The sequence below is a fragment of the Sylvia atricapilla genome, chromosome 15 (genome assembly GCF_009819655.1).
Source record: "Sylvia atricapilla isolate bSylAtr1 chromosome 15, bSylAtr1.pri, whole genome shotgun sequence".
NCBI lineage: Eukaryota > Metazoa > Chordata > Aves > Passeriformes > Sylviidae > Sylvia > Sylvia atricapilla.
In genome coordinates, this window is record NC_089154.1 from 3,069,744 (window position 1) to 3,086,721 (window position 16,978).

Here is a 16,978-nt window from a genome sequence, read left to right on the forward strand (position 1 = left end):
GTTTTGTCATCAAAAATTATGAACACGGATGTTTGGAAATGAGATACGGGAGTGCTGCTATGAGACACACAAATAGTGACTCACTCAGATACCAAAGAGTAAAAGAAAGAATGGCCAAGAAGACAGACACAGAAGAGCTCAGTCCATCACTGGCACATCCAGCAGCACAAGGGTCAAAAATGGTACCTTGAACTCCATCTCTGCATACAGGGCCTCCTTCCTCTCCTGCATGAGACCCAGACAGAAGGCCTGGAAGTTGATCTCATGTTTTGTCTGTTTGATGATCTCTCTCAGCAGAGCCCGTGAAGCTCGCAGGTAATCATCCTTGGTGGTCAACAGGTCTTGGAACACCATTGCCAGGTACTGGGGCCACACAGAGAAAAAACTTTCAGTGCACTGTAATGGCACTGCACCCACAAAATGAAGAGACACAAGGAAACCATACTGGAAGTATCCTGTACTTCAGATCCCTGGGGAGCTGTAATAATGTTTCTCTCGTGAAACTGCATTATCATCTAGAATGTGGGAGTTAGAAAATGCCCACTTATGTTTATTCCTACTAAGAATAATTATGTAATTTCAAAATAGTATGCTACAGATCAGACAGTTGTCTGTGAGAAGATTCATCTGAGCCATGAAACAACTAAATCTGTCAGGTGAGCTTCTGGGTTACCATCAGACATCTAAGACACCTACCTTTGGAGCTTGCTCTGAGCTGTGCTGAAGTACAGTATACAGGATCTGCATATTGTTGGGATTTCTTGCATTTGAGAGTTCATTGAAAATCACAAACTTAATGGTGGTGCCCAAGTTATCCCTGTGTGCATTCAGCAGCTCTCTGCAAGGGAAGACCAATTTCATTGCAGCTGGACACATGCTTTTCATTTCTCCTTGAAGTATTTAGCACCCAGAAGTGAAAAGGATGGAACAACACATATCAAAGGACAGTATCAAAGGACTACTGAAAGATTTCTAGGACAATGAAATCAATTTAAATGAACACAAGACACTCCATGCCCCAAGCTGGTATTTAAAACCACTGTGCAGAGACACCGAGACTGTCAAGTCCCTGGGCACAGCTCCCACAGTGCTTTCTCTTTCTGTCACAGACCCAGCCACTCACCTGACACACAGCATGTAGTGGTTGAGAAGGACTTTTGGCTTGAGTCGAATTTTGATCAGGTTGGAGATAACTTCCATGTCCTCTGAGCTGTGGGTGTTACAGTTCATACAGACTGACATCAGCAAGTCCTGAGCTGGCTTGGTCAACTGCAGAGAAAGAGCAGAAAGGCTCCAGCCACCCACCATTACAGATCAGAAATGTAACTGGGGTACAATATGCAGCCCTCCTGGCTGGATTCCAGACCAGGGTTGTGCTTCAACAGCTCCTCTCCTTACCTTTGGATTCTGCAGCCACATCTCCAGCCTCTGCACAGCCATCTGACGCACCTCCTTGTAGCCACAGGTCGCCGTCAGCAGCCGGAGCAGGTTCCTGGAGACATTGTCCATGGGCTGGCGCCGGTTCAGCTGGTCCCGGAGCATGTCCAGGACATATTCCTCCACACTCTCTGCAAGGTCTTCATACCTGGGCCACACAAATTGAACTTTACTCGTTTCCACAAAAGCCAGTCCAGAGATCAGCACTGTTTCTTGTCTGTGGTATGACTTGCAAACCAAGAAAATCTGCTCTTTCCTCCTGGAACCAGTTTTATCTGATGCTCAACATCCCCCAGCAGGTGCCACAGGAGCACAGAGGAGCTTCCTGACACAGCTCTGCAGAGTGGGTGAGCACAGACACATCCACATCTGCCACACAGCTGTGTTAGGAGAGAGAGGCACTGTACCTGGGCATGAGCTGGCCCGCCTGCTCTGGGCTCATTTTCTCCTCTGCAATCAGCAGCTCACTCTGGCTGTCCTCCTCTTCTGTCATGGAAGGGTGTGGGCTACTCCCTAAGAGAGACCAGGACACAGCACACTCCATGAGACAACTCCTCTCTCTAGAAATCAATTGCTTGTGCTCTGGCTTGTTCCGCTTCTTGCAGGGATCCCTTCCAGCAAGACCACAGCCTCTCACACTGCATCCCATACAGGCCCATTTTTCACCACCCTCAAACATCCCCTAGACATGAAAGAGCCCCAAAAAGAAGAAAAGCAGTGTCTGGAACTCAAAGGCTGGCCTATGTGGCTCCATCCAATATCAAACTATTCTCACAAGTCAATAAGCAGTGCAGGCTCTATCGTCTCCCTAAACCTTTGTTCCTGGTTCCCAAACATCTTCTTACCAGCACTGAGGTCCCCTCCACTACGTCCAACTTCTCCATGCAAGAGCATGGTCTTAGGAGGCATCTTTGTGTTAAAAGCTGTCTGGATGTTATCCACAAACGTCTTGCAGTGAGGGCTGTCCACCCAGATGCGCTCCCCAAGGGAGTCCTCAATGTACACCTGCAGCAGGGAGCACAGTCCATTTTCATGGGGTTAATTACAGGAGTATTTGTGAGTTTTCATGGATCTATTTCCATAAAAAATATACAGAGTAGGAAACCAGGACAATCAGTGCATGGATGAAAACCAGATCGTACAAGAGCAAAACTACACACCATCACGTCCCAAGCTCTACTGGGCACCTTCTCAAAAAAGACTTTATAACAACTTCTACCATTAAAATATAGAAGCTGGTCAGCTCAGTCTTTTTAAGTTAATGGGCTGTTTTAATCTCTACACACCAAATAGAAAGCAAGGAGTCTCTGCAACACATCAATACAGACTCTCAAAGACACCTCAGAAAAGAGCAGAGGTAAGGCAACAAAAGGCAATGGAGGCTACATTCCAGAAACTCATGGAGATTTTTCTTTAAAAGCATTGTCCCAGACTGCAGTTTCTGCCTCCTCCAGCTGAACTCCCACAGTGAAGAGGACACCAGCCACTCCCTTCCCTACAGCTGTAATAAACCTTACGCTGCTCTCCTACTCCAGGACATCCACATTTCCCAACCCAGTCTGCCCACCACTGCCTCAGTCCAGCAGAAGCCTCCTCAGTTCACCAACCTTGACAAAGATCTCTGGCCAGTTCTCATCCTCTTCATAAGCTGCCATGAGAAGGTTGCATGCCAAGACAGACACAAGACTATTCCCTTTGGCTTTGAAATTGATGGAGGCATCTCTTCGGAGTAGGCTGCACAGTGCCTGGAATAACATCCACAAAAAATAAAACCACAAACAAGTCATCTATTGAGAAAGCATGCAGAGAAGCTGCAGAAAGAGAGATACAAATTGCAGCAGCTTCCCACAGAGCTCTGGTATTTACAAAGAAATGCAGATCACACTTTGGCCTGAGAGAAAGTGCAGCTCTGCTCATAGTTTGGCAGGAAGGATCCGTCAGTAATTCACAAGTCCTCACCTCGATAACCCCTTCAGTGGCAAATATGTTGGGTTTGATTTTTGCCAGGTACATAAGGCTCAGGTACAGAGTGGTGTCAGGTTTGGCTCTGTTCATCTTCAGCTGCTTCACAGCTCCACACAGCACGCCCTCGATACGGTCATCATTGCCTTCTGCCTCTGCTGCCTCAATCTCATCCAGCAGCACTGTGGGGACAACTGCAACCACCAACACACGGCCATCAGCATCTACCCTCGAGCCAAATAACCACCCTGAGGTGCTTCAGGACCAGTCACAAGGGACAGCAAAGCACAGACCAGCTCACTTTCAGCCCCTGCAGTAGCTTTTCCCTACTCAATTGCCATTAAAAGTTCTGTTTCAAAACTGACAACGCCCCTTCATTGTTTTTCCATGCTAGCACACTCCTCTGCAAATGTATCCAACATCAGAAATGGAATGACAATTCAAAAGGCAACATCCAGACCCAGTCTGCTAAAGAAGTATGTGACTAAAACACCACAATCCAGACTTTGAGCTTTCCTCAAGGAAGTATTTCACATAGGGCTACTGAACAGCTGTCAGACAGAATAAACACAACCCAATGCCAACAGAAGAGAAAACTTTGACTTCAGCCCTAGATCAAGGGAAGGAAACTCTCGAGGACAGCACATAACTACTGTGTGAGCATCAAGAAAGACTCCTGGGATGAGACACCAGCGAAAAGAGAAGTTTTCTTTCTCGGAGGTTGCCGTGCGACGGCAGCAGCGCAGCGAGGCCTCACCTTCGATGGGGATGACAGACGGCTCCTTGATGGAGGGCGAGATGGCCCTTTTCTCCGCCACGGCCGCCTCTGCCAGGCGTCCCAGGGCGCTGAGGGGCGGCGTGGAGGAGAGCTTGGGCCGCTTGCTCAGGCCGGGCAGCCCCGCCGGGCCCGCCAAGGCGGCCGCGTCCCGCTTGCGCTCCGAGGGCAGCCCGGGCGGCGCCGGCTTCAGCAGCGTGACGGCGGCCTTGCCCTCGCCGCTCTGCCCCTTGGAGCCCAGCGCGATGAAGTCTCCGGGCGGCGGGTGCGCTGCGAGGGGAGACACGGCGACGGTGAGCGACACTGAGAGACACCGAGCGACACTGAGCGACAGCGCCCGCAGCCCCCCGCCCGCCCGGCCCCGCGGGACTCACCGGAGGGCTTGGGCACGGCGCTGGGCCGCCGCACGGCGGCCGCCTTCGGCCGGTTCATGGCGCCGCCGAGCGCCGGCCCAGGGACGGACCGAGCGACAGCCGGGACGGACAGACAGACAGCGGGGACCGACGGCCGGCACCGACCGACGGCCGCGGCCACACGGAACCGGAACCGCCGCCGCCGCGGCGCCGCCCGCCCCGTCCAGCCCCGCTGGGCAGCGCCGTCTGGCGGCAGGGAGGGGGAACTGCACCCCGGGGGCAGCGGCGGGAGCCCGAGGTCAGACACGGGCTGGGATCGCTGCAAGATACGGAAACATTTTCTTAAGAAAGGATGATTTTTTGATGTTTGATCCGTCTCTTCTCCCCGGCAGCTAGCACAGGACAAGAGGACATAGCCTCAAGCTGCACCAGGGGATGTTAAGTCAGACATCAGGAGGAATTTCCTCACAGAAAGCAGGATTACATATTGGAATGGGCTGCCCAGGGTGGTGATGGAGTCACCGTCCCTGGAGGTGTTCAAGTGCCACTGGACGTGGCACTCAGTGCCACGGTATATTTGAAAAAGTGATTAGACCAAGGCTGGTCTTGATCTTTTCTAGCCTCAATGATTCTGTGATTGGGAGATCTGGGATCAAATAGGAGCATCAAGGAAGTGGGACTGGAGGCTGCAGTTGGGCTGATATTGGGGAGTTGAAACTACTGGCTGAAATTGGACGGCTGGAATGTGGGGCTGGAACTGGAGGTGTTGGATCGGGGCTAAAATTGAGCAGCCAAAATCAGGGTGATGGAGTCAGGAGAACCAAGATCAAGGACTAAAACTGGAGGCCCCAAAGCAACTGGCTGCCTACGCCCTCTCCCCCATGCCACCCCTTCTGTCCCCAAATCACGCTCCCAAGACAAGCTCTCCACATGCCTTTATTGCAGCAGGAACTGCAGGTACCCACACCTCCACCCACATCACCCACCCAGGACCATGCAGGGGGCACCCAGCAGCCAAGCCCCCATCCCACACCCCCTGTCCCCAGCTGTGCTGGAGGGGACAAGCAGCAGCAGGTGACAGTCCCCGTTGCCCCATCCATGGCAGCATCCCGGCTTCAGGGGCTGGAGCATTGAGCATCTCCCAGGTGGGTGTCCTGGCGAGGTGAGGGTGACCCCACAGCCCCCTGCTCACAGCCACTGCAGGGAGAAACCCTGGCTGAGGCTCATGCCGAGGTCACTCACGGTGAGAACCTGTGAGGGGAGAGAGGAGATGTTTTGGGGTACAGCCTTGAGAAGGGGGAAGTGGAGAATGCTTTCCCTTAACCCCTGGCATGGCAGGAGAGCCACACAGAGTCCTCATCCCCCTCTTTGGTCACACTGTGACCCTGGAGGAAGAGGAGGGGTGAAGACCTTCAGGATGGGGACCCCCACCCAGCAAAGGGCACTCTGAAACGGAGCCATACCTGGTTGTCCAGGTAGGAAAAGGCCTTCTCCTGGCCATTCAAGAGGACCTTGCTGGGTGGCTTCTGCACGCCAAAGATGCTCAGTGTGCCAATGGTGACTCTGGTGGCCTCGGTGCTGGCATGGAGGACGGTGGAGGTGAAGATGTTCTGAAGGAGGGGACAGCATGAGCTCAAGGTGACCAGGTAACATGGGAACCCCCCACTCCTGCCCTCCCCACCACATCCCACCTGCGTGACATTGAACATCACATAGGAGTAGTTGCCCTTCTCAAAGGTGTCCAGGCTCTCGCCATCATCCCAGAAAAGGTCACCCCAGGCAGTGGCATGAGGGGACAAGGCCACGATGAGACGCAAGGGATTCCCCCGGGTCACCTCTGTGGTGGTTCCTGGTTTCTGGGGTTCAAATACATGTGTTCTGTAGGGCCATGACCACTGGGGATGGGGGTCCAGGAGTTGAGGTGCTGGGAGACACACGCTGTGGACAGCACCCAGGGAGGTGAAGGGTGGGCACTCACCTGGGTGGGCAGGATGGAACCTTCCCGGATGTGCAGGTTGAGGTGCTCCAGCGGGGCTGACATCTTCAACATCTCCCCACTGCTGTTCACCGAGGAGCCCTGGGCAGGTGGCAAGAGACACAGGTGTGAGGGATCAGGGCTCAGGCACGGGTGTGCAGTGCAGCCATCCCCAACCCTCCCTCCATTAGGGCTCACTGGGCTCAGCCAGGGCTTCCCACCCACAGCCCCGAGAGGTTCAAGTAGCGATCACCCGGCCCCCAGCTGAATGCCGTGATGCTCCTCACCGTGTAGAAGTCGTACCACGTGCCTTGGGGGACGTAACCTGTGACTGAGTCCACCCCTGGCTCCAGCACTGGTGTCACCAGCAGGCTCCGGCCCCACAGGAACTGCCTGTCCAGCTCCCACGTGGCCACATCCCAAGGGAACCTGCGGCAGGACGGAGACGCCGCTCGATCGGCCGTTTCTCCGTGATGCAGCCCAAGCATCTCCCCAGCTCCCTGTGGGGATGGCCTTACTCAAAGAACAAAGGCCGGGCAACGGTGTCCCCTTGCAGGTGGGCACGGTGGAAAAGGGTGTAGAGGAAGGGCAGGAGGGAATAGCGGGTCAGCAGCACGTCCTTCATGGCTGTCCTGGCTGCGGGGCTGAACGCTGTTGGGTCCTGGGCCTGCGGGAGACGTGGGCAGTCAGCAGCTGTCTCACCCCCAACCCTACCTCCTGCATCTCCCATTCCACATCCCATATCCTGCATCCCACGTCCTGCATCCCATGTCCTGCATCCCACCCCTAGGAAGCCTCCCACTGGGCACACTGCCCTCGACCTTCTCGTTCTGGGTGTTGTGGTTGCGAGCGAAGGGGTAGAAGGCACCGAGCTGCATCCAGCGGGTGCACAGCTCCTCCGAGGTGCTGCCTGAGAAGCCGCAGATGTCTGCCCCGACCAGGGGGATGCCAAAGAGGCTGAAGCTCAGCAGCCCTGAGGGCAGAGAGACAGTCAACAGGGCACAGTTTTGGAGACGTCTCCAAACAAGCTGAAAGCTCTAGGAGGGGCTCTAGGAGGGGCTCTGTGCCACCCACCTGGAATTGAGTAACACATGTCCTTCCACTGGCTCCGGTTGTCACCCAGCCAGTGCCCTGAGTACCGGCCCTGGCTGGGGAAGGTGGAGCGGGAGATGATGAAGGGGCGCTTCCCCCGGATCTTGATCAAGGCGCTGGAAAACAACAGGAGAGCAGGGGGCAGAAGGTAGGAGCAGCCTAGTAGGTGTTTCCCTTATCTCACAACAGCTGAGGGAAAATTCCAACCCCCTGGCAGAGGGGTGGGGACTCAGCCCAGGCAGTATGGCAAAGGCTTCTAGCAGGACCAGCTTCATTCAACCATTCGTCTCAGAGCAGTGTCAGCTCCCCTCTTCTCCTGGCTTATTTCCATCCCAGAGGCTGTGAGCAGTCAGAGCTTCTCCCCTTCTCAGATGGCACTCAAATCCCCATCCTTTTCCTACTCAGCTCTGAGAAGGATTTTATCCCAACCCATCCCCAGGCTCTCAGGAAGTGAGATGCTCAGGTACCTTGCTGTGGCTTTGGCTTCCATCAGCCCATAGAGGTTGTGGAGGTTGTAGTGCACTGAGACTTTCTGCTTTGCTGAGGCACACACTGTCTTTGCAGAGAGGGAATTGCCCAGCACAGCTGCAAGAGGGAGAGCCCAGTTAGACCCAGTGGTGGTGGGGTGCAGGGGATATAGACTCCCCACTCTTGGTGGCTTTGGGTCAGCCAGCTGTCACTGCCAACCCAGTGCCAAAAGCTCACACAGATGGCCCCATCCTGCACCCTGACACGGCTGTAACAAGTGTGCATGGCTTAGACATGGATACTGGCATATGAAGGTAGGGATGGAGGCATTCAGGGTGTAAAAGAGACACAATGTCTCTTAGAAATGGTCTTCTTCCACCACACTCAGTTGTCAGTTGTCAGGCTGTGCTGATCTCAAAGCAAAGCCCTCCTCTCATCTCCCTTCTTACCTGGAGTGTAGGGTGGGCTGTCAAACTCTCCTGGGGGGCAGCCATCTTCAGACCCATCCATGAAGTTGGATGGCTCGTTCATGTCCTAAGCAGAGAAAATTGTGCAGCAATTTCAGGTGTGTGTTTTTGGGATTAGTGTTAGACCTAGAAAAGCTGCATTTGAGGGAGAGTCCTGCCAGGACACACACCAGGCATGAGGTGCTGGCAGGGAGCAACCCATGGGTAAGGAGGGACTTACGATCCAGAGGCCGTCAAAGGGCACGTGGGCATAGAAGTGCTGCAGGTTCTCCAGCCACCACTGGTGTGTGTCTGGGTTGGAGAAGTCTGCAAAGGCAGTGAAACCAGGCCATACCTGTGGGGACACCACAAATCCATGGGTTCAGCACGCAGGTGATTTATGAGGAGCCACCATGGAGAACAGGGTACCACAGCACGCCGGGGATTTCAATGGGGGGTGAAACACGCAATGAGACAGAAGATAAACCCAGCCAATGCTTTGAGTTCCTGGGTGCTACACACACACACAGAGCATCTATCCTACCTCCATGGTACCAGGTGCTGAGGAGTCCCCACAGTCTGTGGGCAGTGGCAGCTGATGGAGCAGCTGCTCTGCCCCCACTTGCACAAGGCCTGATACCACCTCACCAAGAATATGTCAGGGAAAAGCCCTGATTTCTCTGTGCTTTGCCTCATTCCACGAATTTTACCCAATTCATTCCCCCCATGTTTTCAGGCTACATTAAAAGCCTCCTCCTTGGAGATGGCGAGAAAGAGCAGGTGGGAGAAAACAGCCAGGGGTGTCAAAGTGGGAGGGAACAGCTGCAGAGCAGGTCTGGAGGCACACTGTCTATCACAGACAACCTCCCCTCACCCCAGAAACAGGAAGGGAGGGAAATCAGATGACCAGCCTTAGGCAGCACTGCTGACTTTGTTAAGCTCATATGACACTCACAGGCTCTTCTGCTGAGCAGAGGCTGAGCAGGGGCTGGTGAAGACACCAGGAGGTGACACATGAGGAAGACGAGGGCTGAGCCACAATCTGGCAATTATTCCGGAGAAGTCCCTTGGTCACTTGGCTTTCCCCCTCTTGTGATGAAATCCCAACCCTGGTGTTGCACACCCCACTGGGCTGGGATTTCCCCCTGGAGCTTCTCACCTGCCCAATGAGTGGCTGCCCTTGGGTGGTGTTGAGGAACAAGCCCCGTCTCAAGCCTTCATCAAAAGGCCAGTAGGAACCACGAGGGCTGGTGCTGCTGATGCCAGGATCCTGGGGATGGAGCAGAGGGTTAGTGCCATTCCAGGCAGACCACGGTTCCTTCCCCCAGCCAGATCCGTGTGATTCACAGAAGAGAACCCAGACAGGGTCAGCCAGAGCCCACACACTGTGGCTGTTTCCCCCCAAGGGGAAGAGAAACTTACTTCAACACTTCCAGGCATGTTTCTAAAATGCCACTTCTGCAAGTCTCCAGGACCCGTTACGGCGTTTTGGGGAGTGGGGGACAAATACAAGAAATCTTGCTCTTATGCAAAAAATGTCAGGTCATGGACAGGCTTGGGTTACTACAGAGAGTTCAATGAGGAGGAAACTCAACTTTCCCCTGCAAGGACCTGCTGGTCCTCACTGCCTCTAGCAAGCAGAACCTGTGTCCCCACTCCTTGCAGAGGGAAGAAGAGACATCATAGCCAGGTCACAAGATCCCAGCACTCGTGGGGATGTGAGGGCACCTGAGTTGTGCACCCACAAGTTAAACTGCCTGACCCACAGCTCCTCCATTCCTTCTCTCACAGGGGTCAGGGCCATCCTTGTACCCACAGAAAGACAGGAGCACAGCACAAGAACCCGGCCCTGTTTCCAAGATCCCTGCATTAGGGGGATTTCCAGTCACAGTTTACAGCTGCCTGACCAGCACTGGGAACTGGCCTCGGACAAAAATCCCCAGGGCCAGGAATGACCAGCTGGGACCAGGAGCATCCATTATGCCCTTGTCTGACATCCCTGCAGCAAAGACAGCACAGTGGGAGAGGAGGGGGAATACCAAGATCATAACGTAGCGCTGCCCATGTTTGTGGAGGTCTTCCACCAGGGAGGGGAGAGAGGCAAACTTCTGGGAATCCAAGGTGAAGTCCCGGTACCCATCCATGTAATCGATGTCATTCCACTGCGCATCCTGCGGGGAAGAGGCTCAGCAATGGGTGATGGAGACTGGAGCCCCTGCCCCACAGGCCTGGGGGTTACCTGGGGGATTTGGTAGTTCCTCATGGCTCTCACGGTCTGCCATGTCTCATTGCTGGATCCGTAGCCCCAGCGGCACAGGTGGAAGCCAAGAGCCCAGATGGGTGGCATGGCTGGGAAACCTGCAGTGGGAGCATGGGTGGGGTTTCCCAAGATGAGAGCAGCATCTCAAAAGGATAGGAAGGTAAGGGGAGAGGGAGGATAACAGGTGATCACTGCCCACAATGTGCTGGAAGGGTTGGGAATGGAACAGCAAGAGGATCCTGACTCCTCTCCAGCTGAGAGGGTTGGGGATGGTGGTGAAGCTGGGGGGAGACAAGGATGTGGACATGAAGAAGGTGCCTGCACATAGCTGTTTTGGGGTGTGGGCACTTACCGATCACCTGCTGGTACTGCTGGATGACCATGTTGGGATCAGGTCCCAGGAAGATGTAAAAATCCAGCACCCCTCCGATGGTCCTCCAGGTCAGGCCTGGAGCAGGCTGCAGAGCCACCTCTTTGAGAGGGAAAGTAGAAAGGGAAAGAAGAGAAAAAGGTAGTGACAACTAGGGAGCAACTCCCAGACCTCAGCCCCTATGATGGGGCCCAGGCGGCACCACAGGCAATGTTCAGGGGAATAGAGAAATCCCTGCCTTGCACTCAGCAGATGCTAAATGGGTGTCTGGTAGCTTAAATCATCACAGCCCAGAGAGATCATGGGTTTATGCTATCTTGAAAATCTGCTCTTTAAGCTCAAATCTGTGCCAGCTTCCACTGCTGGACCAAGACTATGCACTTAAGTGCAGTGCTTTCCTTCATGTCTTTCCCTGAAATCCCCTCCTAAGTGAATCCAGAGCGACTTGTACAAGGAAGCATGTGGGAGCCAGGCCTTTCCTGGGAGCCAGGCCTTTCCTGGGTGGGGCTCTTCACATGGAAGAGCTTCTGCACCTCAGCTCAGGTGGCTGCATCTCACAGGAGCTCCTGCTCGGCAGCATCACGGCAACAGAGCTGAGCACAGCCGGAGCTGCCAGAGCCCCGGTGTGAGCAGCATCATCCCAGCTGGCTGCAAGAGGCAGCTGCTGGGAGGGACGGGTGGTCCTGGTGCCACACCTGACACAGCAGGGGCCCGCAGGAGCTGCTGTCTTATCACAGCACACACGGGCAGACGCCATGGCTGCAGCTGGCGCAGCACAGCTGGGAATGGCACAGGTGACAGATGGCATCCCGGCTGTGCCCCAGCCGTGCCCCGCTGCTAGGCCTGGGGGCAGGGGCATTTTGGTGGAGGGGGAGTGGGCATGGACCTGCACACTCCTGATGGCAACTCGGCAGCTGGGCGTGTGGTTAAACTGCTTGGCAGTTGCTAAAGAGCCTCGCCGTAGCCAGGAAACAGATGGCTGCGCTCAATAACGGAGCCATCAAACCACATCTTTCACTTTTATGGCTTCCTCTCACCCCAAGTTCCCAAACTGGCCACTCCAGCAGCTCCCATCTGTCCCTGTCTGCCAGGTCCTCCACCACGGACAAGCTGGTCTGGGGTCCCCTGGACACCTACCCATGGCGTTGCTGTTCAGCAGGAAAACACCATGAGCATTTCCGCCCTCCTCCATCAGCAGGTAGAAAGGGTGGGCACCGTACAGGTTGAATGATTCCTGCAAGGAGAAGTGCCTCATAAGACAGCAAAGAGGGCAAAGCAGGAGAGCTCTATGTCACTGAAGGTGAATAAATGACCCTGTGCTGCCTATGCTGCCACCATCTAATCAGGCATCTGTCACTCCTCTGGAGCATAAGGCAAGGAATGAGGATAGGTTTGGAGCTTAAGGCCATGGGAGGCTGCTTCTTCCTCCAGCTCAGGGGCTGCTACTGAGCTGGGCTGGGTGAGGGGGAAGCTCCTGCCTCACCACAACACATTGCACGAGGAGCAGGGTGGAGCGGAAACACCCAGTGCCCTTGGAGTGCCAAGAGCATTTTGCAATTGCTCTGAAATCCTCCCTGGCACATACCTGCTCATCAGCCCCAACCATCCCCAGCCTCTCCCAGTGCTGCTGCCCACCCCTGCCATGCTTGCCCAGGGTTTGTCCAAAGCACAGCAGAGCAGCCCTCACCCCCAGCACCCCTGGGGGGAGAGGGCAGCTGTACCGTGGGAGAGACGTCGCGGGCCCACAGTGTGAGGGTGTTCCAGTCCAGGCTGTGCACGAGGCTGCCACGGTGCTCCCCCAGCCCATAGAGGAACTTGGATGGGAGTGATGTGGATATCTGGAGAAACTGGTCAGCAAAGATCAAGGGGGCCACGGTGGTGTTTAACCTGCCAGGGTGACACCAAGAAAGAGAGAGGGTCAAGAGAGGGTTCTGGGACTCATTAGGATCCATTTGCCCATCAACAACTGATCTCTTCCCTCTCAAGGCATCTCAAGGGGCAGTCTAGCAGCACAGCCCACCCTGCATCCAGCCCTAAGACCTTGGCCCAGGAGCAAATTCAGGTCTGGCTGGACACAGGGCACAGCCCAAGCCGGCCTGGCCCAGAACAGCACAGCCTTCCCTTTGACACCAGAAGTTTCCACCCAGGTTATTATTAACCACTGAGGTGATATGGCCATGGAGTTTCTCAGCCTGCTGTCACTGATAAGCAGCTCTCAAGTACAGAATGGACCACAGCCACCAGCAAATGGGAAGGAGAAGGAAAGGATGGGATCCCAAAACACCCTGACCGGACACTGAGCAGCTGTTGGTGCTCACCACCAACTTAGTGTGGGCAAAGCTGTGGAGGTGACAGAAGCTGGACAGCTAAGTACAGAAAAGTTCCTTTTCAGCAAAAAGCCTGGAGCTGAGCATGGCCCTATATCTTGGACAGCCAGGGAAACCCAAAAGCAGGAAGAGGGCAAAGCCACAACCATTCTTTGGCATTTTTCCTGAGCCACCAGGTCATGTATCCGTGATGTGCTGAGATCAACACAATGTTTGTCTTCTGTAGGACCCTGGGAGGAATCAGAGCACTGGGAAATTTTTGGAGAGATGCTGATTCCCACACATCTCTGCTATTGCCAGAGCAAGAACATGGCCTGTCCCTGGGGCAAGGAAGCCACCTGCTGTCACCTCCCCATGGGAGCACTGCTCAAAAGATGCAAGACAAAGAGTAATCATTGGCTAGAGACCTCACAGCATGGGTTTTCCTAATGAAAAACCTCTGGGAAGCACGATGGAGCCTGCCTAGGGTAGGATAAGTTTCTCTCCACCTGCCACACTGTGAGCACGAGGTGGCTTCTTACAGCACTGTCCCTGTTGCCTTGCGCTGCAGCAGCACCCCAAAGGGGTCCCAGGAGAAGTTCAGACTATAGATGGGGTTTTCTGCCCTCTTCATCACCCGGGGAACATCAAGGGGAACCTCATAGCGTGGGTTGGCTGCATCTGTTATCTGCAAAAGGGAGGAAAAAGTGCTTTAAATAACAGCAAACAAGAGGGCAAACGGTTGGAGATGCTCACTGGCCCCACACAGCCATGCCTGGAGCACAGCAGATTCCAGAATTGGTCCAAGCAAGGGATGGTCATCTATGGGATGGCAGGTGCCAGGGTCAGGAGCACAGTCACAGACTCTTAAGGGCAGCCAGGAGGGAACTCACCTTGATGTGCAGCCGTGTGTCCGTCTCAAACTCCACATCCAGCTTCAGCCTCTCGATGTCCCGGGGGTAATAGGCCTTCTCCCTTCGCACCAGCACCCCCACCATGCCCAGCGCTGTCTGGTTGAGGCTCTCCAGCGTGTAGCTGGGGAAGTCAGGGGGATAGAAGCACCAGGGCACCCCCTGCTTGCCCTCTGCCAGCGGGGGACTCTGGATGAAGCAGCACCCTCGGCTTTCACAGAGCTCCTGGGTCACCACCACGTTCCGCTCAGGGTAGCAGTCAAAGCGATGGCTCTCGGGTACCAGGAGACATTTTGGGGGCGGTGTGGGTCCGAGCCAGCCCCCCGATACTTGCCGCAGCACCCAGACAGTGATGGTGCTCAGCAGGACAGCGGCCACCAGCAACCCGCTGCCCACCCACCACGGGGCCAGCTTCCCATGGCCAGAGGGCGTCGGGGCAGCCCCTTCCTCCTCCACCTGGCATGCTGCTGGCTGTGCTGTTGTCAGCTTCTTGTATGACTTCATTGTCCTGGTGCTGGATGGAAGAGGACATGGTGGCAGGTGTGAAGGAGACAGAGAGGGAGAGCTTGCCCAGGCCTCAAGGACAGTTTCCCCTCTCCTGATGCCTGTGGTTTGGGCAGAGCCTGCCCACGTCAGCACCCTGCAGCATCACATCTGCACTTTCAGCCAAGATGCACTTGGCAAACTTGGCAAAGTAAGGCTTGCCCAGGTCAGGTGGTCCTGACCCTGTCAGTGTGGGGCGACACTGACACCCGACTGTCCACCAACCCCAAGGGACAAAGCACCATTTGCATTTGGGAGGTGGCAGAGGGGCCCCTCAAGGAGTTTTTCCCAGATCTTTAATTCAGACCTGGCTGCAGTGTTTCTGGAAAGTGCAAGCAAAACCGAGCCTGCTCTTCCTGTGGGAACAGAGCTGTGATGCTGAGAGCTGCAGCTCCGAGGTGTGGAGCATTCTCTGCTCCGAGCATTCTTCTGCTCTGAGCATCCTCCTCGAGCATCCTCTGTCATCGTCGTCCAAAGCCCTGACTCAGAGGTTTTAGACCCGAGAAGGGCTGGGCAAGGGATGGCTGGGAGTATGCCATTATGCTTTCCACTGATAAAAGCTGGCTCTGACAACCTCTCAAGCAAACACCTCCCGGACTCTAAGCGAAGGAGACCCCCACCCTCCTGTTAAGTTTGCAGAGAGCAATCTCAGCATCTTAAAGAAGAGACACAGCTTTCTTGTCTCCGTCTCCTCACTCTCACTCAGCCCCTGCTCCCCCCACGCTGCTCCCTGCAAAAGCTCAGAAAACAGCAACAGCTCCACCCTCCCAAACAGCTTCATTCCCCGGCAGCGCTCCCCCAGCTCGGGCCACCACGACGGCTCAACCCGCCGGGGCCTGGCCGCCAACCTCCCCGAGCGGCAGCGCCTCCGCCTTACGCAACCTGCGGCCGCTTCCCCCGGCGCGGGTGGCTCCGGGCTGGGCAGCGCGGACCGGGCACCTCGGCACGCCGCCGGGGTGTGTGCCCGGCCGGCCCGCGGCGGTGGCACTGCGGGGCGGAGCGGGGACACACACACACACAGCCGGGGTGTCCCCGGGCGGGCACGGCCAGCGGCGAGCCCCGGGAGCCCCTGCCCGCCTGCGGGCCCCGCTGCGGCCGTGCCGGCGCTTACATACACGTGTCTCCTCTTGACATTGTGGCTGCGGGCGGCGGGCGGGCGGCGGGCGGACGGCGGGCAGCGGGCAGCGCTCCCGGCGCTGCAGCTCCGCCGGCTCCGCCGTAAACACCCGACGAGCCGCTCGACCGGCTCCTACCGCGCCTCTCTAGTAGCAGCGCATCCCTACACGCCCCTCCTCCGCGTTGTGTGCTTTTTTTTTTTTTTAAGTTTTATTTTTAATATTTGTGCCTACGCGCGGGGCTGTTCAAGAGCGGAGAGTATTGGGAGGTCAGCAGGCGGCTTTTTAGGTTTCTCCCCAGCCGATGCAATGCAGGGTGTCAAAACTCAGAGAACGAACGCTTCTGTGCTCCTTTGTAGGGTGAGAGAACTTTATCCCTGCTCAGGGGGATAGTGGCTTCAGGGAATCGGGATGCTGAGTGTGTTTTGAACACACAGCAGGTGGGCCCGACTCACAAAGCCCCACACATCCCAGAGCACCGCCTCTTTCCATCCAAGTTTCACCAGAGGTTCTGTCTCCCATGCACCCCATTTGCTTAACAAGTGTGTGCACGGCACAGGCTTTGCCACTTTTCAAGGGACTGGAGAGCTGCTCCTTGTTTACTGTTGAAGGCCACTGCAGTCTAAAGTTCAGCAGCGAATGAAAACAGACCTTTGGAGCTGAGGTACTTTCCCCAGGGAATGAAAATGAAAAATAACCTGTTGTGAGCAGGGCAATTCACCCAGAAACAGAATTTCAGGTGACACGGCTGCTCCCCTCCTGCCCTGTGTGATCTGTCAAACCCCATGTTGTTGCAAAAACAAAGGGAAATACCTCACTTCTGGTGAGTCCCACGTCTGGGGCTGTCACCACAGAGGGTGTAACCCCCATCCAGAATGCAGCCAGCCCATCCCTCCTGCCCTTGAGGACAACTCAGGGAGGTGTCAGGGATAAGTCCTGGATGATTTAGGATGGCTCTGGCCACT

General features: G+C 55.4%; 2 protein-coding genes across 4 annotated transcripts in view; both read right to left on the minus strand.

Annotated features, from left to right (window-relative positions):
- The window catches only part of INTS1 (integrator complex subunit 1), a 28,062-nt gene extending 23,349 nt beyond the window's left edge, over positions 1-4,713 (minus strand). For both annotated transcript variants that reach the window (XM_066329726.1, XM_066329724.1), the window contains exons 1-10: positions 4,549-4,713; positions 4,157-4,444; positions 3,397-3,593; positions 3,045-3,182; positions 2,283-2,442; positions 1,845-1,950; positions 1,399-1,585; positions 1,124-1,269; positions 697-838; positions 187-363 (exon numbers count right to left, since the gene is read on the minus strand). In XM_066329726.1, the coding sequence (XP_066185823.1) occupies positions 187-363; positions 697-838; positions 1,124-1,269; positions 1,399-1,585; positions 1,845-1,950; positions 2,283-2,442; positions 3,045-3,182; positions 3,397-3,593; positions 4,157-4,444; positions 4,549-4,606 (1,599 nt within the window). In that variant the 5' untranslated portion in view covers positions 4,607-4,713. The remainder of the gene's footprint in view (positions 1-186; positions 364-696; positions 839-1,123; positions 1,270-1,398; positions 1,586-1,844; positions 1,951-2,282; positions 2,443-3,044; positions 3,183-3,396; positions 3,594-4,156; positions 4,445-4,548) is intronic.
- A 732-nt stretch (positions 4,714-5,445) lies between these two features.
- Positions 5,446-16,161, minus strand: LOC136367896 (lysosomal alpha-glucosidase-like). 2 transcript variants are annotated; one of them, XM_066329729.1, is made up of 20 exons: positions 16,014-16,161; positions 14,338-14,869; positions 13,987-14,132; positions 12,860-13,025; positions 12,276-12,372; positions 11,121-11,240; positions 10,748-10,866; positions 10,548-10,679; positions 9,668-9,778; positions 8,750-8,863; positions 8,512-8,596; positions 8,062-8,179; positions 7,577-7,710; positions 7,324-7,475; positions 7,021-7,169; positions 6,790-6,931; positions 6,506-6,604; positions 6,219-6,383; positions 5,991-6,137; positions 5,446-5,778 (listed from the first exon to the last, which is right to left on the minus strand). In XM_066329729.1, exons 2-20 carry the CDS (start codon positions 14,857-14,859, stop codon positions 5,716-5,718), a joined length of 2,781 nt encoding a protein of 926 aa, XP_066185826.1. In that variant the 5' UTR covers positions 14,860-14,869; positions 16,014-16,161; the 3' UTR covers positions 5,446-5,715. The 2 variants fall into 2 exon arrangements, with proteins under 2 accessions (XP_066185826.1, XP_066185827.1); XM_066329730.1 differs by lacking the exon at positions 16,014-16,161 and adding an exon at positions 15,776-15,793.
- Between the last annotated feature and the right edge of the window lie 817 nt (positions 16,162-16,978).